Source organism: Aquarana catesbeiana, linkage group LG08 (genome assembly GCF_042186555.1).
Source record: "Aquarana catesbeiana isolate 2022-GZ linkage group LG08, ASM4218655v1, whole genome shotgun sequence".
Lineage (NCBI taxonomy): Eukaryota > Metazoa > Chordata > Amphibia > Anura > Ranidae > Aquarana > Aquarana catesbeiana.
This window is the reverse complement of record NC_133331.1, coordinates 80,162,916-80,184,336: the sequence shown is the minus strand read 5'-3', so window position 1 is coordinate 80,184,336 and position 21,421 is coordinate 80,162,916. Positions and strand designations below refer to the sequence as shown.

At 41.4% G+C, this 21,421-nt stretch overlaps 1 protein-coding gene across 5 annotated transcripts in view; it reads right to left on the bottom strand.

Annotated features, from left to right (window-relative positions):
* Positions 1-21,421, bottom strand: part of IDE (insulin degrading enzyme) — a 149,216-nt gene that overhangs the window by 22,116 nt on the left and 105,679 nt on the right. For 4 of the 5 annotated variants that reach the window (XM_073596049.1, XM_073596046.1, XM_073596048.1 and 1 more), the window contains exons 15-18: positions 18,546-18,690; positions 13,898-14,008; positions 9,741-9,861; positions 884-975 (exon numbers count right to left, since the gene is read on the bottom strand). In XM_073596049.1, the coding sequence (XP_073452150.1) occupies positions 884-975; positions 9,741-9,861; positions 13,898-14,008; positions 18,546-18,690 (469 nt within the window). Of the gene's footprint in view, positions 1-883; positions 976-9,740; positions 9,862-13,897; positions 14,009-18,040; positions 18,186-18,545; positions 18,691-21,421 lie in introns of all 5 variants that reach the window. The other variant, XM_073596047.1, reaches the window with a different exon arrangement.

Genomic DNA, 21,421 nt, shown 5'->3' with positions numbered 1-21,421 from the left:
GCAGGAGTGGTGAAGGAGCGGTGAATACACCGCTCCTTCACCGCTCCAAAAAAGCGGTTTGCAGGACTTTTTTCACCGTCCTGCCTGCGCACCGCTTCAGTGTGAAAGCCCTCGGGCTTTCACACTGAACAAACAGCGGAGGCTGTTTAGGGGCAGTTTGCAGGCGGTATTTTTAGCGCAATACCGCCTGCAAACCGCCCCAGTGTGAAAGGGGTCTTACCCCTTTTGTCAAAGGTGGGGAGAGGAGGGCAATGTTCTATAGTTCTTAAACACTTTCCTACCCTGAGCAAAAATGCTGCTCCTCCATATAGTACAGTGGATGAGTACAAATCATCCTATTTATTTATTTTTTTATTTAATACAGGTACTTATATAGCAATGTAAATTTAGGCAGTGCCTTACACATATATTGTACATTTCACATCAGTCCCAGCCCTCAAGGAGCTTATAATCTAAGGGCCCCTAACTCACATTCATACATACATACTAAGGCCAATTTAGACAGGATCCAATTAACCTACCAGCAGGTCTCTGGGGTGTGGGAAACTGGAGTACGAGGAGGAAACAGGGAGAACATGCAAACTCCATACAGGTAGTGCCAAGGTTGGGATTCGAACCAATGACCCTAGTGCTGCTAGGTGGAAGTGCTAATTACTTAGCCACTGTGCTGCCCTAAGCAAAAATAATGTGTTCCTGACAAGATTACCATGTAAAAAATAAGGTAGGATAGTGAAGTAAAGACATCGGTCTCTATGTGAAAAAACAAAATGCTTTCAAAAACTTTTAAACACATGAAGTCTATAGGGAGGCATAGCTTCATAGAGACTGGTGGACTAAAAAATTGGAGCTCTATGCTTTCTTAAAACAAGATAACAGAACTTACCTTTTTCAGGATATTTCCATGGAGAAGAGCTTCTACATGTAGCCGGGAAAGAAGTTGAGGAATGAAAGCCCTCAGGCGGGGAAGTGTAACATCTAAAAAAGAGAGACCAGGAATGCTGTTATTAACTATTGTATTTTTCTAATGAAACATGGCTAGGACAATCTGAATGAATATGATACTGCTGCCTGGAGGGAATTATTAGCTAAACAATGGAAGAGGTAACAGTAGGGTCATCTTAGGTTCAAAGAGTTACTGCTTGTGTTAAAGCGAAGTTCAACCCACTTTTACAACTATCTTAAAGGAAAGACCACCCCTCCACCACTCGTTTTTGGATAACTATTTATTATTATTTTTTGTTTCTTACCTTTTCTGAAGTACTGAGTGTACTTTCATCCTACCTCAGCCGCTGCCCAGGGTCGTCATTTCCTCTTGATCCCCCGCTGCCTTCTGGGACCTGTTTGTCTCAGAAGACTGGGCCATTCAGAAAGAGGCGCGTGACTCACACATATGCAATAGGAAGCCGGCAGCGAAGCCTGAAGTCTTCCACTGCCGGTTTCCCTTATTTACAATGGTCGCACCTGTACCCTAGCCGATAAGATGGATTGCCCTTGGGGGGCCAACATTACAGGCTCCCTGGACAGGTAAGTGTCCTTATTAAAAGTCAGCAGCTACAGTGTTTGTAGCTGCTGACTTTAAAAAAATATGCTTCTGGAACACCGTTTTAAAGTGATTGTAAAGTCTTTTTTTTTTTTTTACATAACAAACATGTTATTCTTACCTGTTCTGTGCAGTGGTTTTGCACAGAGCAGCCCGGATCCTCCTTTTCTCGGGTCCCCCTTTGCTGCTCCTGGCCCCTCCCTTCTGTCAGGTGCCCCCACAGCAAGCAGCTTGCTATGGGGGCACCAGAGCCGATCTGCAGCTCTGTGTATCCATTCAGACACGGTGCTGCCATTCGGCCCCACCCCCAGCTCTCTCCTGATTGACCAACTGTCTTTGATCGACAGCTGCAGGAGCCAATGGCACCGCTACTGTTTCTCAGCCAATCAAGGGAGTTGTAAGTATTAGGGGGTGCTGGGGAACCTGCTACACACAGAAGGCTTTTTACCTTAATGCATAGAATGCATTAAGAAAAAACCTTCTGCCTTTACAACTCCTTTAAAAGTGGAGGTAAACCCTCTCCTATTCCCAGTGAAGTGAACAACCTCAGATGATACACACCCCCCTACATAAGTTTAACATGCATAGCTGCTGTCTATATTCATGTTTGAATTTTTACTTCCTCATTCAGCAGTAGGAGTGGTGTCATGGCATACACTGTGTGAGCTGATTGGAGGAAAGGCACACTCTCCTCCACATAGATACAGGAACAAGGATACTTGCAGAGCTGTGCTGTGACAAGACAAGCTCTCTACTAATCTATTTATAGCACCCTTCCCGACAAACTATTGCAGCTGCAATTTTCCACCACTTTTATCTCCGTTTCGGAGAACTTGCCAGAAGTTATTATACTAAAAACAGAGGAACGAGCAGCAGAAAGACACGGGTCTTAGGGCCTTGTATAGAAATAAGTAAACACTACAGATATATGTGCCCAGGTCAGATTTTATTATTTAGGTTTACATCTACTTTAAAGTTTCATTGTATATTGCCAAGTCACTGGGGGTGGGGGGGTTAGTTTGTCAAGATGTGTATATAGCCCTATATAAAGGCCAACCATACATAATTTATTTTTTTCGATGAAATCATGAACAGATTCTTCCCTCAGAAAGGCTGATCAACCTAACCCAATGGTTCTACAAGCTAGGTTTACATACAACTATTCTCACATCACAGAAGAATTAGTTATTCCCTACAATATTAAACTTTTGCTGACTATTCAAGTAAAATCTACTATTTATGTTATCTGATGTTTCAGCACAAGATTATTTGGATTGTAATGTCCTTCACTGCTTAAAAAAAAAAAAAAAAAAAAACACGGGATGTAACACTTGGAAATTGCATCACAAAATGTAATTTTCTCAATTGGATTTTTACTTTACTTGTAGATGTATCTAATCTCCTCTTAAATCCCTAATAATTGAAAAAGATATATATCCTAATCTTACAGTAAAGAGCTTTTTATGATCAGACATTCACTACTGCATGGTACTTATAGCCAAGGCAGACAAGCTGCTGCTTTAATTTGTGTAACCGCTGAGTTTAATGGCAGACACTTCACTGATTTTGATGTCCTCTAAAACATCATCAATAAACAATCTGTGGTCTGCCAGTGAAATAAAAGATCATGATTAGGGATGGCGGTAGATGGGCATGAGGTTGCAAATCTAAAAAAATGATTCCTGGTACATATTTAAAGTGATTGTAAATGATCACCTTGTAAAACAACCAAATCAGTTTAAAATACATATGAAAAAAGGTATAACATTTGTGTATATATATTTAAATTACAAAAAAAAAAAAAAAAAAAAATCAGCCCGAGTTCACAGCATAGCTAGAGCACCAACCACGCTGTACTCCACTGCTTGATGTGGTCAGTTTTTGAAAGGAAAGCAGAGGGACTGGCAGGAACACCAGGGATTTCACACAAAGGAAGCAATACAAAAAGTGTCAAGTACACGACAGCAGACTATAGACTATACAGTTTATATCAGGACTATGAAATGTTGGGGTAACAAACCCTTTAATCTAATTTGTGAGAAAGTACCAAGGACCAGCAAAAATAAAAAAAGTAAGGGGGGCAGGACCCGTGTCTCTAAATGGACTCAATTTTCTTTCGTCCAGGAATTCAGACACAGTCAGGACATTCAAAAGTAGTTCAACTGAGGGAGGGGCAAAAGCTACTGACAGACCCATGAAAATTTTTGGAACCGTAGGAGTATTGGAAGGATAATGCTTACATCTGAAATCAGGTGCGGTAAAGCTCTACGGAGACAGGGGAGATGCCACAACTGAGGGGAAGCGATGGAGGATCAATCTGGTGTTTCAGACAATGACAGAAATAACTGCCTACGAGGAATGACACTACCTAAGGAACACAGAGCCCAAGTCTGTGAGAAGCTGGGAGAATCAATCCACCAAAACAGGCGAACCCACATTTTCCTGAACGGAAGACCAACAATTCTATAACTCTGATCAGTGGATTACAACCCGCTGATCAGAGTTAACCCCTAATGTGACCATGCCCCTCCACCTCCGCTGCACCCTTTCATTTAAAACGCCCCCCCCCCCCCCCACTCTACTCTCCCCTTCACCCCCAGCATTGATTACCCCCTGTCCACCCAATCCTCCCCACCCCCTGCAAACCCGCTCCCCTCAGCCACCTTCATTAGCCGGCATCCCTCTTCCACTCCCGCCGGCTTCAGGTGCTGCATGGGGCTTGGGGGGGTCCAGATGTGTCCCCCCCCCCCCGCCAGTCAGATAACCCCCTCAAATGCCCCCCACCCCCGATCCATGGCCGATCTGAGCAGCATCTCTCCTTCCCCTCCCTCCGCCTGCATCTTCTCCCAGCACAGATCTCTGTGATCTGTCCAGCTGGGGATCACGGCGGGGGGTGGGTGAAGTTGGGGCTTGGGGGGCTTTAGTAAACGTGTTTACTAAGATCCCCCTAGTAGAAGAGAAGGCACATGCAGCGATCACTACTGATCACTGCTATGTGCCCACTGACAGCTGATATAGCGTAACCACGAGTGTTACAATGTATCAGATTGTCATTTTCTGAATGAATGGAATCTCTATACAGATTCTCATTCATGCAAGTAAAGTGATACAGTGAAAGGGACTATCTTCAGTCCCTTTCTGTCTCAAAAAAAAGAGATATGGGGGTCTGCTTAGATATCTCACCAAAGACACATGTCCATTTACATTACAGTCTCTCCATGGAGAACAATTGGGCCCGCCTGAAAAATGGACAGGCAGACCCAATGGGTGTGCTTGTATGAAAGGGGCCTAAGGCCTTGTTCACACAGGGCATACACAGTGTACCTTTGCAGCATGGATATACAATTAGCGGACCTCCAGCTGTTGCAGAACTACAAGTCCCATGAGGCATAGCAAGACTGACAGCCACAAGCATGACACCCAGAGGCATGATGGGACTTGTAGTTTTGTAACAGCTGGAGGTCCGCTAATTGCAGATCCCTGGTTTACAGGGATGCACAAGTGTTCCGTGCATCTCTGTGGAATGTAGCAACTGCTGCCAATTTAACATCCATGTCGGTCCGCATGCATGTCCCTGAGCTCACACTCTCTGAGATTGGGGTCATGTACCCACATGGATGTCACATTGGGAACAGCAGCTATGCCTGTGCAATATTAATAATTTTAGTATATTTTTTACCGAAAATAGAGATATGATGAACATTTGCGCAGTTATTGCAGGCTCAAAAAAATGAGTAGCACTTTTTTTTATTCTACTGGCCATGTGCCTTTAGAAAATGACTAGCTTAAAGGTGTCTTTTCAAATTCTGAAACATGTAAGTGAAAAATGAAAACCTCCAGATATTGAGAGAAATTTTTGGGTACGTTTGATTTTCACCATTTTGAAAAAAAGGCACAATTTTAAATTTACAAATATTTGTTATTAGCTCCATATAGGTTAAGCTCTTATATATAGTAGGGATTTAGGAGGAATTTTGTAAAATTAGCGGTGTTATCTGCCAATAATGGTTTTAGTGTAATTTTTGCTTATATATTGGTTCGATAAACATTTGCGCAAATACCGTGGGGTCTATAATAGCACCTTCTTTTTATTCTAGAGGTCATATGCTTTTAGAAAATATATGCTTTTGGGGGTCTTTCACAAATTCTGAAAACTAAGGGAAAAATGAAAACCTTTTTTTGAGAAATCTGAATATTTACACTTTTGCGTCTGTTCAATTTTCACCATTTTGCAAAAAGGTGCAATTTAAAAGTTACAAATATTTGTTGTTTATTCACTCACAGGTTAAGCTTTTATATTTAGTGGGTATTTTGTAAAATGTACTGTTTTTATCTGCCAATATTGGTTTTAGTGTATTTTTTGAAAATATATTGGTTTGATAAACATTTGCGCAAATACCGCGGGGTCTAAAAAATCAGTAGCACCTTCTTTATAGTCTACTTATGTGCTTTCAGAAAATATATGGTTTGGGGGGGTCTTTCACAAATTCTGAAAGCTATTAGGTGAAAAAACAAAAACAAAGGAAAAATTGCAAAAATGGTCTGGCCACATGGGTGTACAAAATAGAGCACAGGGCCTGGCAGTGAAAGGGTTAATGGTAAGATTGGACCACCAATTTACACGTATCCTCTAACAGGGAAAAAGTTATCATGTTCAGCTATGGCCCAGGGACCTTCAAAGGTGTTACCAGTCCTCAGACAACAGGTGTAGCAAAAGTTCACTGTACCTGTAGAAACTCTAAAAGACTGAAGGCCTAGAATAGCAGGCTGATTCTCCAGTATGCACTGCATCAATAATGTTTTTAACAAACCAGTGTGAATCAGAGTCAAATGCAAAAGTCTGCAGTTTCTCAAAACATTATCTCCAGAGATGGTAATGAGCCACAGGCCTGGTTTGATTTAACGGCTCTGGAGGGTATGAAGCAGACTAAGAATTTAATGGCACCAGAGCGTGGTTAGAACCTCTGTAGGCGGAGTGCCCTAGTATTTGAGCACAAATATAAAAAGGTTCTGGATTATGGGCACCAGTTTCTTCAATGGGATACCAGGTAAACACCCCCAAAACCACTAGTGGAATATTAGCTGAGGTCACCCATGACAGGGGTCCCCGGTGCATCATAGTGAAGACATGTTGCATCCACACAAGGGTAAATGCAAGTAGGCCAAATGTAAAGTACGGCCTCCAAAATTCACAAACCTGGGCAGCTAGTGTGGATGAGGGTTTCAAGCGGGCAAATGTCACCAAGACACTGTAGTGTAAACAGAATAGAGATCCACATAGAACTTCAGGAGCAGCAGTGGGATAAAGCTTACGTCAGGCTGAATGATGGGAAAGAGACCGTGGAGTGTTCGCGTTTGCAACACCCAGTGCCCAAGAATCACAATCCAAGCTCGCCCACACCTTTAATCCAGCAGGGTCTGGCCTCCTAATCTAGTGCTGTGAAAAAAACGATCTGCATTGCTGCTATGTAGAGACCAGCAAGGAATATTGAATGAAATCACCAAGGAAAAATATCACAAAGTGAGGTGTCCAACCTCCTGGAGAACTAGCAAAAAACTGAGACATGCAGGGTAGAGAAGGGGTTATAGAGGGGCTGGTTTTCAACCCCCTGTAGCTAGCAGTACAACCCGATTGTTTTTGAATTCCTGTGTTCTTCAAGGGATGAGAAAAAAAAAACATCTATTTTTTTACTATAAAGAAACATCAGAGAATAGGACTTCAAAAAAGGTAAAAATGGAGTAGCAGCCCTGAAATAGGGTTCCAGTGCTAGAACATATCAGTGATAAACAGTTGAGCAGAATGTTTCTATTCTGCTGTAAATGACATCAGCAGAGTTTATGCTTCTAATCCACTGGCTGTGTGACCCAGTTTCCACACTAGCGCTTTGCAATCTTCCAACACATGTCTTCACGCTCCACAGCTAATAGCTGCGCTTGTTCAGGTGCTGTTGAGAGATAAAGCTAGGCTCTCTGCAGAGCACAGAATATGATTTATGGGGCTGCTGGGAAGGCAAAGTAACATAGAACTAGAAAATGCTCTATTAGAACAGCGGTTACCATCACCCACAGCACAAAAATAGCTGAGGAAATGCAGAAACACAAATGTTTTAAAGGGGGTGAGATGACTAAACCGTGTTTATCTGCATGTGAAAGGGCAACACAGCACATGCAAGTCCCATACAATTTAAAAAATAAAACAGAGTGCCATCTATCACAGAGGCTACATCCTGAATGACCTTCTACTGGTAGCATAGCCAAACAAAGCCTTTATAAAGCAGATATAAGCTGAGGTACAACAGAGCTAGGATTCCAATTTGTCTGACTGCAATAACTGAGTACCTCAGAACAAAATTGCTTTGGATTAGGTCCGTAAGGTTAGAACCTCGTTCAGGTTTTTCACGTTGACTGTGACCACACTGGTGAAATTTACTCATCTCCACTGGAGATGGGATACAGGCAACAATTTTTTTTTTTAAGGGGACTGAGGGGAGGATTAAAACCTCATTGCTGTCTAAAATTTCCTCTCCCAAATACAACACTTTTAGCATGACAGAGGTGACAGGAAAGTGCTTAAACTGATGGAAACAGATTGCAGTAAATATATGGTATAGGTTCTAACCCTTTTCCCTGTTATCCAAACTAATAAACCCACCATTCTGGAGCTACATTTAACGTGTTACTAAACCCAGGACCCTGCATTCACTATATCTGGTCTCCCACAGTACACAAAACATGGAAATGCAATCATTTTAGTAAACAAACTTCTAAATACCTTTTCTCATCAGCAGTATATAGCAGTACTGTGACTTCTATCAGTGCCTGGTTAAAGCTTGTAGGAGGAGTTTCATACTGCACAGGCTGTCCCATCAGGATGCAGGACCCCTGCCTCTGTCTGGACAGTGCCGATTGGCCTTGTGCTGATCACATGCACTCTCCCATAAGAAAAAAAAAAAACCCACAAAACTCTCTAGCAATACACACCAAACTGAGCATGTGCTGACTGACTCCACTAACTCTGTTTTAGCCAGACAATGCAAGAAGGAAGATCTGTGCATACAGGATCAAAAAAGCCTTTTTACACAATGCAGAGGTGTAAACCCTTAGGTTCCACCAAGAGTATAACCAGCATGCTTTACTGCATATACAGTGTGGGTCTAAACACTTTAAAGGTGACATTCCTGTCAACAAATGCATTGGGCAGCTAACGCTGTTGGAAAACACAGCTACTGTGCTGATGTCAAAAGCAAACTAATTCTAAAAAGTAATCTACTGCAGCCAGATTGATCAGGATTGTCACAGGAATTTGTGCAACCTTTTGTCATAGGATTCTTCCAACCACCTCTCATGCTCCAGTGTATCTTGGCAAAGGGGGCAGAAGGCAAAGAGAAAAGCAGTGCTTGGAAATAGGAAACATGTGGCCAGCAATCTTTTCAGGCTCAAATCTGGGGCATGTTAAAGATCAGCCTAGTTTGAGTGGATATGCCGTGGTCTCAAAATTTAAAATACAATCTGGGTTTTAAAGTTCATTAGATACTAGATTTAAACTAGAAATAAACAAATCTGTTTTTTTTTTTTCAATTTTGTAAGTGAAAGGGGCTGCTTGGAAAAAAAGACATACAAGGAATTTTGACTTGTTTGTAAATTGCATATCTTGGAGTACAGTACACAGGCTGAATGAATATTTAACCTGTGTCCTGTACAGTATGATTAAGATAAGACTCACAGAGAATGTACACACTAAAGTACCTGTGATAAAATGACATACCAGAAGTAGGAATAAGCATAAGGTTCGGTCCAAACAGACAAATGGAACCTGAACATCATGTATATTAGAGGTCTTGCTACGGCTATTATAAACATCAGCTTCCAGTTGTCAATGGTTGTTATGGACTCCGAAAGGTTCAGGTACCGCAAAGTCAAAAACCACCAATGATGTCACTGGCCCTATTCACTTACAGGCAAAGTGAGGGGTGGTGACCTGGCCATTTTTGGTCAGTGATGTCAGCACATTCCTGCTATCTTGTATACAAACCTAAAAAAGATTCCAGAGAAGGAAACCCATTTCATTTTAATACAAAATTCAGTGCTATCGGTTACTGTACTCAAGCACATAAGCCTTTATTTCTCATTCAAAACTACCAAAAAAAAGAAAAAGAAAAGAAAAAGGAGGATATGTCAGACTTGTGTCTACAGATCTTACCCTCTAGAGCGTCTCTTAGCTCATCTTTGGTCCAGGCCACTTCAGTCATCAGTACTCTCAGGTAATACATGGCATGCTGATGAGGCTGCTCTGCCCGGAAATTGTTTAGAGACCGCATGTACTGCAAGACAAAACCCACCCATATAATATTAAAACTCAGATTTCTACACAATCCTTTTTCATATATATAAATTTTCCATATATTGCTATGAATTCGGGTGATAGGATGAGGTAATACTGCACCGTAATGCGCTGGGCATCTTAGGTAAGGGGGACCGGCAGTGAAGCCTTCCGGCTTCACAGGTGGTTTCCTACTGCGCGAGTCGCGCTGTGCTTTGTGAATGGTCCTGCAGTTTTCTGGGACCTGTGTGTTTTCCAGAAGGCAGAGAGCGGAAGGGGGTCGAATTTACTCGTAGATCGGCGCAGCGATCTGACCCGGAAGTGGGAGCGGTTACCTGTTAAAACCAGGTACCCACAACCCTCCCAAAAAAGATGCCAAATGTGTCAGGGGAAGTGGAGGTGCAAAAAGACAGAGCTTCCCCTTTTGGGTGGAGCTTTACTTTAAATCTACTTCCAACAGATATTGAAAGTGTCATATGAAGATGAACTCTAGTCCAGTGTGTCTGCACACCATGCCAGTGCTACTAGGATAGCCTGTGGAACAGTTTGAGGAGCACAACTGGTTTTCAGCCCTTCTAAAAATCAGTCATCAAACTATTCCACAATTTAAAATTCTTCCTGCTGCAAAAGGGGAGCCAAATTTTTTAAAATTTTTAAATGTTTAACAGCGATTTTACCTGCAAAGCAAGGAACTCTCATCTGTCCTGCTGACTGTGCCAGCTTACACCTCAGTGTAGGAGATAATCTTGCAGAAATAGTATCTATATCAGACACTTCTGAATGTGTTGGATGCCAAGGCCCATGCTATGCTGTCTGATTCCATGTGCTGAACCTTATTTCACTGCAGCACACAGGAGCCATTGGAAGGAACTGCAAAGTACATCAGGACCAGGTATGCAACACACCCATAAAAAGTTGCAAGAAATTGTTCCAAATAGCACTTGGATACAGATTATGTGGTCTTTGGATAGATAGGATGTGATGGATACATAACCTGATGAAACATCAACTTCTTTAAAAACCATAAGTTTATTCTAATGTATACATCAGCCTTTTTACAAGATGACTGACAAGGCGCAGGCGTGCGAAACAGGTCGTCATTGTGACGGGACTTCACCCACCTTAGCTTGCCCCACAAGTGCCCACACTTCTGCCCGCAAGTCATCCGGCGCCGTGATTGACGTCATCACAAGTCGCCACTGACGGGCGGCACCTTCACGGTACCATAACCTGTCTTACATCCTCCTGGTCACATCCATTGGTGCTGTGGTTCCCAGGACAGAACCCCCTGTCTGCTGGGTGGCTCCAAGGTATAGCTCCATCGCCCTGGAACCAGTATTGAGGCTCACCAACTAAACACATCTTGGACCTCCTCTGTTGGATAACAGTAAGCAGGCTTAGCTACTGTGGTTGCTCTTATATATCTGACACTTGTCCTGGGTGAAGCTTTTTAACATGTATACATTGGAATAAACTTATGTTTTTTTATAGAAGTCGATGTATCATCAGGTTATGTATCCATCACATCCTATCTATCCAAAGACTACATAACCTGGATCTAAGCGCTATTTGGAACAATTTCTTGCAAACTGGTCGAGTACGCTTTCCCAGGAGTTTATTCCCAGCAGCTAGGATCCATAAGACTGACATTTAAATCAACACTCTTATTGATTCCCTTCAAGAGGCGCCTAATCAATTTTTGCAACACACCCAAAAGTGTACAGGATGATGAAGATCTTTCAGCAGCATCATCTTCAATACAGAGGCTTTTGTTGGTGTGAACAGCAGGACAGGTGAAAACACTGCTTGTCTGGAGAAACCCCAGAGAGGGGCACAGAAAAAGAAAACAAAAAAACAAAAACAAAAAAGGAACAAAAAAAACAAAAACAAAAAAGGAACAAAAAAAACAAAAAACATTCCTCACCATAAACTACAAGTACAGTGCCTTGCAAAAGTATTCACCCCCCTTGGCTTTTTACCTATTTTGTTACATTATGGCCTTTAGTTCAATTTTTTTTAATCTGAATTATATGTGATGGATCAGAACACAATAGTCTAAGTTGGTGAAGTAAAATTAGAAAAATATATACATAAAACTATTTTTCAGAAATAAAAAAACTGATAAAATTGGCATCTGCATATGTATTCACCCCCTTTGTTATGAAGCCCATAAAAAGCTCTGGTGCAACCAATTACCTTCAGAAGTAACATCATTAGTGAAATGATGTCCACCTGTGTGCAATCTAAGTGTCACATGATCTCATTACATATACACACCTTTTTGAAACGCCCCAGAGGCTGCAACACCTAAGCAAGAGGCACCACTAACCAAACACTGCCATGAAGACCAAGGAACTCTCCAAACAAGTAAGGGACAATGATGTTGAGAAGTACAAGTCAGGGTTAGGTTATCAAAAAATATCCAAATCTTTGATGATCCCTATGAGCACCATCAAATCCATCATAGCCAAATGGAAAGAACATGGTACAACAGCAAACCTACCAAGAGACAGCCGCAAACCAAAAAACTCAAGGACCGGGCAAGGAGGGCATCAATCAGAGAGGCAGCACAGAGAACCTAAGGTAACCCTGGAGGAGCTGCAGAGTTCCACAACAGAGACTGGAGTGTCTGTACATAGGATGACAATAAGCCGTACGCTCCATAGGGTTGGGCTTTATGGCAGAGTGGCCAGAAGAAAGCCATTACTTTCAGCAAAAAACAAAATGGCACATTTTGAGTTTGCGAAAAGGCATGTGGGAGACTCCCAAAATGTATAGAGGAAGGTGCTCTGGTCTAATGAGACCAAAATTGAACTTTTTGTCCATCAAAGAAAACACTATGTCTGGCGCAAACCCAACACATCACCCAAAGAACACCATCCCCACAGTGAAACATGGTGGTGACAGCATCATGCTGTGGGGATGTTTTTCAGCAGTCGGGACTGGGAAACTGGTCAGAGTTGAGGGAAAGATGGATGGTGCTAAATACAGGGATATTCTGGAGCAAAACCTGTACCACTCTGTGTGTGATTTGAGGCTAGGACGGAGGTTCACCTTCCAGCAGGACAATGACCCCAAACACACTGCTAAAGCAACACTTGAGTGGTTTAAGGGGAAACATGTAAATGTGTTGGAATGGCCTAGTCAAAGCCTAGACCTCAATCCAATAGAAAATCTGTGGTCAGACTTAAAGATCACTGTTCACAAGTGCAAACCATCCAACTTGAAGGAGCTGGAGCAGTTTTGCAAGGAGAAATGGGCAAAAATCCCAATACAGGGGGTCCCCGGATTACAAACAAGTTAGGGACTATAGGTTTGTTCTTAAGTTGAATCTGTTTGTAAGTCGGAACAGGTACATTTTTTAAGTGTAGCTCCAGCCAAAAAAAATATTTTTAAGCTTTTTGGATAGCATAGGGAAGGGGTAACACCCCTGTAACATTTGTTTTGCTGTGTGTGCCCCTGTTCAGAAGATTTCACCTCACTTTCTGTCCCAATGACAATTGGATTTTGAAAATTTTGGGTTGTTGTGGAAACAAGCCTTGGTGATAAAGCATCAGTGGAGGTACCTTTTCCCCAAAATAGCTCTTACAGGAGAGAATTTCCCTTCCTAGGGGTAGATTTCCTCTTACTTCCTGTTGTCTGCCTCCGTTTGTAAGTAGGAGTCGTTTGTAAGTCGGATGTTTGTAACTAGGGGACCCCCTGTAGTAAGATGTAGCAAGCTCATAGGCTCTAAAAAGTATTGACTTTAGGGGGTGTGAATAGTTACGCACATTGACTTTTTTTTTTTTGTTATTTTGTCCTATTTGTTGTTTGCTTCACAATAAAAAAAAAAAAATGTTCACAGTTGTGGGCATGTTCTGTAAATTAAATAATGCACATCCTCAAACAATCCATGTTAATTCCAAGTTGTGCGGCAACAAAACACGAAAAATGCCAAGGGGGGTGAATACTTTTGCAAGGCACTGTATACAAAAGGAAAACGCATACCTTTATATTCATAACACTTTAGACGAGGACGAAGCCTTGGAGTAACTTACCGCTTCCTTTATAATCTCAAATCGCCTTTCATCTATTTCAAAAGTGGCCATTTTTTCAATGATCTTCTTTAGCAAGATGTGCTGTTTGTCATTATAACCTTTTACAGAGAGCTGGAAAATAAGCCATTTAGGTCAGTATATCACCAGTAACTTGTCTCCAGTATCTAATCTGTACATTTCTAACATGTCTTTCACCTGACAAATACAATTATGAGCCGTTATCAGTATGGATAGAGATAACACAATCTTTTGTGTCATACACTTTAAACATACAATTAAAGCTCTACGCATAGGAAGCAGCCATTTTTAAAAATGTAATGGATCCAGGAAAAATGAAGTGCAGGTTCTCAAGGAAACAAAACCTGACTATGGGCCTTATTTGTCAAGAACGCTGAAAAGGAAAAGTGCCTGTATTATCCACAGGAAATAATCATCTTCCTTTCATTTTATAACTACTCACAGAATCATAAGAACCGCACACTGTGCAACACAGACTTTTCCTTACAAATTTGCACCAGTTCAGCCCATAAAAAATGTCTGCCTCCAATACGTTTGGACAGAGCGTATACTAAAGTGAGCCTGTCAGTCATCTCTAGCATTAAAAAATAAAAGCTCTGCCTAAGGTATTGGTTTCCTTTAATGCAAGAAAAGCCCTTTTTCTGCACCCCTCTGATCCTGGCTTCACTTTACTGCGGAGGGCTGGATTTCTTCAACTTCAGGGATAAAGCCTGTCCTTGGAATGCAGCCCCTACCGCCCACCATTCCCATTGTAAAAGACTGGCAAAGAACAGGGCTTTAGAAAGTACATTACCTCAACATTCATATTCTTGATATATGCCTGTTGTACTAAGTCCTTGTGTTATATAGTATCCTGTTCTTTTATTATTGCTTCCTTTGTATGAAATACCTGGTGTTCCTGCCAGTCCCCCTGCTTTCCCATTTCAAAATGGCCACACGAGTCATAAAAGGATATCCTTCCCAGAGTTATCCGTTTTCTGACTGTGCTGGGAGAACAGCCTGCCTGTCCTCCAATAGTCAGACTCGTGCTGACATGCTTCCCTGCACATCCACTCACTGGGAGAATCTGTGTACAGTTTCTCCTGTTTTGGCCTGCATTTATTTTTTAAACTGAATAGCTTGTTTTAAAAGGTGAAGGTCACATATATTTTAAAGAGGAAGTAAACCCTGATGAGTTTACTTCCTCTTTGTTAACCTGCAAAGGTAAAGCATAATGGGCTACTATGCATCGCATAGTAGCCCATATGTGTCACTTACCTGACAAGGGAGCCTGCGATGTCACTACTGTCCCTTCTCCTACGAAGCGTCCATCTTCTTTGCGGGTATCTCGGCTCCGGCGCCGTGGCTGGCCGGAGCCGCGATGACGTCACTCCCGCACATGCACGCTGGTGCCGCCACTAACGGCATGATGGCTGTTAGAGATGGCACGCTCAGTGCGTCGTTGTCTATGGCGCATGCACCGTAGACATCGGTGCCTGTCTTTTGGAAATATCTCCTAAACCATGTAGGTTTAGGAGATATTTCTTGCACCTACAGGTAAGCCTTAATCTAGGCTTACCTGTAGGTAAAACTAGTCTGTAACCACTTTAAGCCATGGAAAGCAGTGTGCTTAATAAACTTCAGACTGAACTCCAGGCAAAATGTTAAATACACAACAAAATGAATATATGGGAACTGCTTTACCCTGTATAAGAATTTGCAATTTTTGGCAGATCAGCCAGGTTATGCAGCCAGTTCACTAACGCACGTTGAAGCAGCAGCAACGTAGCTTAGTCAAAGGAGGGCATTGAAGTAGTAGCAGATTATTATCCTTCTGCGCTTCCGTTCCTTCACCAATTTTATTGCTAACATAATAAAAATAGTGGTGCACCACTAGTGTGTAGGGAGTTTTAGTACTGCTCCCGGACTAACCCTTAATGGGGAATCAAGTGTAGATACCTAAACAACCAAAAATAATGATTTATTGTCAACAGCCCCGATTGGCTTACAGGTTCTGTAAAGGGAATTGCAAAAGAATTTAAAAAAAACTATTTTTTTTTTTTTGTTCTTTTTGGAGATAGAGGTCATATCAGGATCAGATGAGGGTACAGTAGGGACTTCTCAGGAGAAGGTAAAAGCAGACAGAACTTTTATTTTTAGAACTCCAAAAACAGTCAAGAGTTTCAAAGTTGTACAACGGCTGCATACATCACCCATCACCAAGGATTCATCCTCAAAACATACATGAAGCAATTACAGAGGCTTTAGGGCTGGTGTACACAGGCCTTTGAGAGAAGTTAAAGTTAGCTTTAGATAGGTTTATGCATTGCTTTTATGCCTTAACATTCATAAGTGAATGCACAACAAATGTATGGCAAACGCATCTCAAGAGCCAAAGTACACCAATCCTTCGCCTATTAAATCAGGTTTTGACCAAGTACTTTGTCATCATATTTCACAAGTTTCGACTCACAAAACACACACGGCTAGTTCCAGGAAGAAACCTGCACACCAGTAAAGAATACAGCTCTTTAATAAAGCCATTAATGATCGCAGTAATCCACAGAAGTCATTTTGTCCACTTTTACACTGAAAGGCAAGGTATACCTCTATTGGTTTCTATGATTTACTGCACACCATTAGTCTTATTAAACAAGCAGGAATGCATCAGTAAAAATAATGGAAAATCTAAAGCTACAAGAACACCTCTCTTTTTGGTGTTAGTAAAAGGAGCTTGCAGTTTTTAGCAGCATAATGTCCATGCACTAGCAAAATAATCTTTCCTGAACACCCTTATTCTTGATCGGGTCATGTACGTAGATGTTTACCAGTCCTTATTATCAACCGTACATGGCAGCAGCAAAACAATCAGACCTTCTAGTGTTTATTCATCCCACAAGGACATCCACCTGGTAGTGACCTTGAGATAAACTTGAACATGCATCGCACCAGTTAACTGCTTTAATATACAGAAACCATAAGAATCTCCCAACATAGTGGAAACAAACATCCCTGATGTTAGCCGGTGAAATCTGTGTACTGACATTTTGAATGATGAAAATAGGAGCCTTAAAGTGAACCTGTGACCAGGCTACGGACATTCATATGTTTTTATTCTATTTTAAAATTTTTTTTTTTTACATATTTACAACAAGCCGTAAAACTACTAAAATAAGCTCATTGCTAACCTCTGAAGTTGCAAGTGATGTACTGCAAACTGACCTCCAAAGTTCACTTTAGAAGCACTAAAGTAATTTTCTAAGCCAGTCTTAGCTAGTCTTGCTCCCACCTCCCAGCCTCCAAACTTAATGGAAAGAGCAAGATCTCTGAGCTGCTCAGAAAATAACTTGAATGACCTCAGTGCTGCGATTCTGAATTTTAAGGATGGATGCTTCAAAATGTCTGCAGCTAATGAAGTCGGTGAGGGCCTATTTTAAAGCTCGCCTGGCACTTGATAAGAGTATGGAAATTCGGCAACGTCTATAGATTTTCCACAAGCTCACTTAAGGACCCCTCATTGTATTGCCTTTCATTTCTGGCCTTTTTCTGGTAAAAGTAGAGCATCGCCAAACATGTGTCCCTCATGTTTCTCCTTGGCAGACCTTCCTATGTATAACACCCACATGCAATGAAGTGAAGTCAGGCAAAAGGACATCACAGAGAACAAGATCATAGTCAGAAAGCATACAGATCACATGGTAAGCATCTAACTGCTAACCATAGTCTCAGTGAATTAGTACAGCAAGCAACACAGAACATAGTGAACAGCAGAAGCAACACACAAGACCAAAGGGGCTTACTAAATGAGCTTTTACCAACCAGATGTTTGATTGGCTATTCAGGATTACAATAGTTCTGGGCACGCTGTAGAGCCAAAAAAAAAAAAAAACAGGGGCAAAAGGAGAAACCCGATTATCCATTTCAGGACAATTCAAATTTCCTCTCTTCAGGTTTTTATAAATAAGGTCCTCTACATGATAAAAAAACATAAGCCCCTAAAGACAGAAGCACATAAATAGAAGCTTAAAGCTTTTGCTTATAGAAGAGGTACATATAAAAGCCACAAACACCCACACTATTTTGTATATAAATATGCCTTTCCATGCCTTATCTGGAAGTCTAAGCTTCCATGTGACTCTTACTTACAAGAATTGCATTCATAGCTGATGCAATGCCATAGGTGACACCTGCGAGACGCGCTGCATATGTATACTCTTTTAAATCATCCTTCAATAACCTTAGAAACAGGTATGTCATGTTGCAATGGAGGGGGTCAGCATAAAGGTAACGACTAACGGGAAGAAAAAAAACACAACAGGGAAAAATAAAAATATAAAAAAACAGATGAGGAAATTAAGCTTGATACCGCAAGCAATGATATGATGTGGATGGAGGACCTTGACAAAAAGAGTATGGATATGCAGCATCAGGGTTTTGGTTGTCTCTGGGATCAGACTATCTGAATAGAGATCAGTCTCTCTCATTTTCACATGTAAAGGCTTTGTTGACAGAGGCTGAACAAATACTACTTCTATGAAAATATAGAAATGGGAAAGAATGTATTGGGTTCACCTCTTCCCTGAAGAGGCAGGCTGTACAGGGAGGAGGCAGTCAAGAAGGTCCAGTATCAGCCTTGGATTTGGGTACTTACATACATCCCATAGACGGTATTTTGGAGGTCATAGTTCAGGCCGGCTAGCTCTGCTGCATATGCATACTCGTTGAGAGAATCTTTAAGCAGTTCAATGTACAAATAGGCCATGTTACAATGCAAAGGATCCACATAAGCAAATGGGCTGAAAGAGAACATTAAAATTAAGTCTGGCTTCATTCATTTCTTGTGAAATTTCCTTTTCATTATTTAAAATTTAGGCAAACACAACCTGCAGAACTATTTCCATGAGGATACTACCACAAGCAGCTTTGTCCTGTTCGAGGGCTTTTGGGGTACATGGAGAAGGGCAAGAAGGGTTTTGGGGTACAAGGGGATAGTTTAGGTTTAAATTGCCACTGCCCTTTAAAATTTAAGCATACAGCCAGAGCTCTCCAACACCCATAGTGCAATAATGAAATTGGAACAACCTACAACAGGAGTGGACTATGAAACTGCCTTTTACCTTGATCATCACATTAAAATCTTAACTACAACCTGCCAAAACATTTCAGCAGTACATAAATGTATATATGTGCAGAATTTCAGGTCACATTTTATTGCTCCGTCACTGTTGGGAAGATTTCTTTATTTCCTAGAGACTTGATTCAGATGGCACACAAAGTTAGTAGAGCTCTTCTAAATGGAAACAGACAACAAAACCTTACATGTGTTCTAACTATTGTAAATGGTGTCACATTTTTGTAATATTCAAGTCCAAATACGAGTTGATTCCAATGATAGATTGTTTGCAGTGCAGTACTTCAGTTTCAAATTCATTTGTTCTCATCACAGCCCAAGGTGGTCGTGGAAGTCCTTCCATGTGCAGAAGCTGCCATACCAATATTCCTTTTCTCTACATTTACACCAGTGCCATTTTATTGAAAGACAATGACCATATAAAACATACAAAGAAATCCCAGCACCCACCTCTATCCACTCTCTCATATAACAAAAGTCTGAAAAGGTTCCAACACTGGCCAACACCTCCAGAAAAGGTGATTTAAGGGCTTCAATAAGTCTACTGCACACTTAGTAAATACTTTGTTAATACTTGCTGAATCTGATGCTCTTCATATTAGCAGTTTACAATGCCAGCAGATTTAGGACTTGAATTACATAACATTTCCTAATCACACTTAAAAAATAAATAAAAAATAAACTGCACAATGCCAAATAACAAAACAGTAAAAAAAAAAAAAAAAATATCAAATCCATGTTATTAAAGCTATATGCAGACTATGGCATAGAACAGTGGAACCAAAGACTTGAAACAATTCAGAGAGAAACATAAAGTTAATCAAAAATAGACCAACCTTTATTAAACCTTGAATTGTGTGGATTATAGACCATAACATAAAAATAGTCCAGGGGAGAAAAAAAATGCACCATCAGCACTACATGTTAATTAAGCCCAGCCATTATACATTACATAGCCTGCGTCAATCACCAACACACAAAGTTTAATCAACCTGTCAAATGCCAGACACCAACAATACTATCACTCTGCAAACATTAAACTATAATGAAAAGAGCAACAAGACAGATCTAGGAGCATTATATTTAGAAGGTAGAAATACTGTATTTATCGGCGTATAACACACGCCGGCGTATAACACGCACCCCAAGTTTAGGAGGGAATTTTAAGGAAAAAAAACTTACATTTAAATGCCCATCAATGCAGCGTTATCGTGTCCATCTGCAGCCTTGTCAGTGCAGCCTTGCCCCAGTGTCCAGTGCAGCCTTGTCAGTGCAGCTTTGCCCCAGTGCAGAATTATCAGTGCAGCCTTGTCCCCAGTGTACATTTTATGATCGCCGCCGACATACACAAGTTTAGTTTGTATTTTTAAATATGGCGCCGCGGACTTCGGAGGGACTCGGCGGCGCTCGTTCAGCTGAACGAGCGCCGTCGAGAACACAGTGACTGGGCGGAGCCGAGATACACATAGCCGAGGGTTCTCAGCTCTTCTCGGCGCCGTTCACAGTCACGCCCAGTCCCTATGATGGACATAACACAGGTCCAATGGCGGGACTGGGCGGGACTGTGAACGGCGCCGAGAAGAGCCGAGAACCCTCGGCTATGTGTAATTCGGCTCCACCCAGTCACTGTGTTCTCAGCGGCGCTCGTTCAGCTGAACGAGCGCCGCAGAGTCCCTCCGAACTCCGCGGCGCCATATTTAAAAATACACGCTATGTGAATGTCGGCGGCGATCGCTCCGATAGATCACAAAATAGCGGGGATCGGCGTATAACACGCACCCACGATTTTCCCCTGATTTTAAGGGGGAAAAAGTGCGTGTTATACGCCGATAAATACGGTATATAGCACACAATTATAATCCTGCCTAAACCTTTCACTTCATAATTAATCCAGCAGTTTAAACCTATTCACAAGGCATCAAAAATAAACAGTTACCGACTCTATAATCTCATGTCCCCTACAAGTGCATTATATTACCACTGACTAAACCAAGGCCTACAAACCCAAAGTGAGTCTACAGTAGTAAACACAAAAGGAAAAAATCAATGAACAAACCGTTCTAAAACGAAAACAGACCAATCTAAAGTAAATTATAGTTATTCCCTGAACGTAATTAGAATATTGTGAACTCGTCCTAAAAACATGCTTTTTTGGTTGTTTATACAATAAAATGATGTTCAGTGGACATGGCTTGTGTATGTATATCTTTTTTAATTTCACATGATCTCATTTACCTTTAGGGAATCATTTTTGTTTTAAAGTGACTGCAAAGGTTAAGCTGCAGCTTTTTTTTTTTTTTTTTTATTAATAAAATAAACAGGTTATACTTACATACTCTGTGCAATGGTACATAGACACAGAGAGGCCATGAACCTACTCTTCTGGGGTCCCTCAC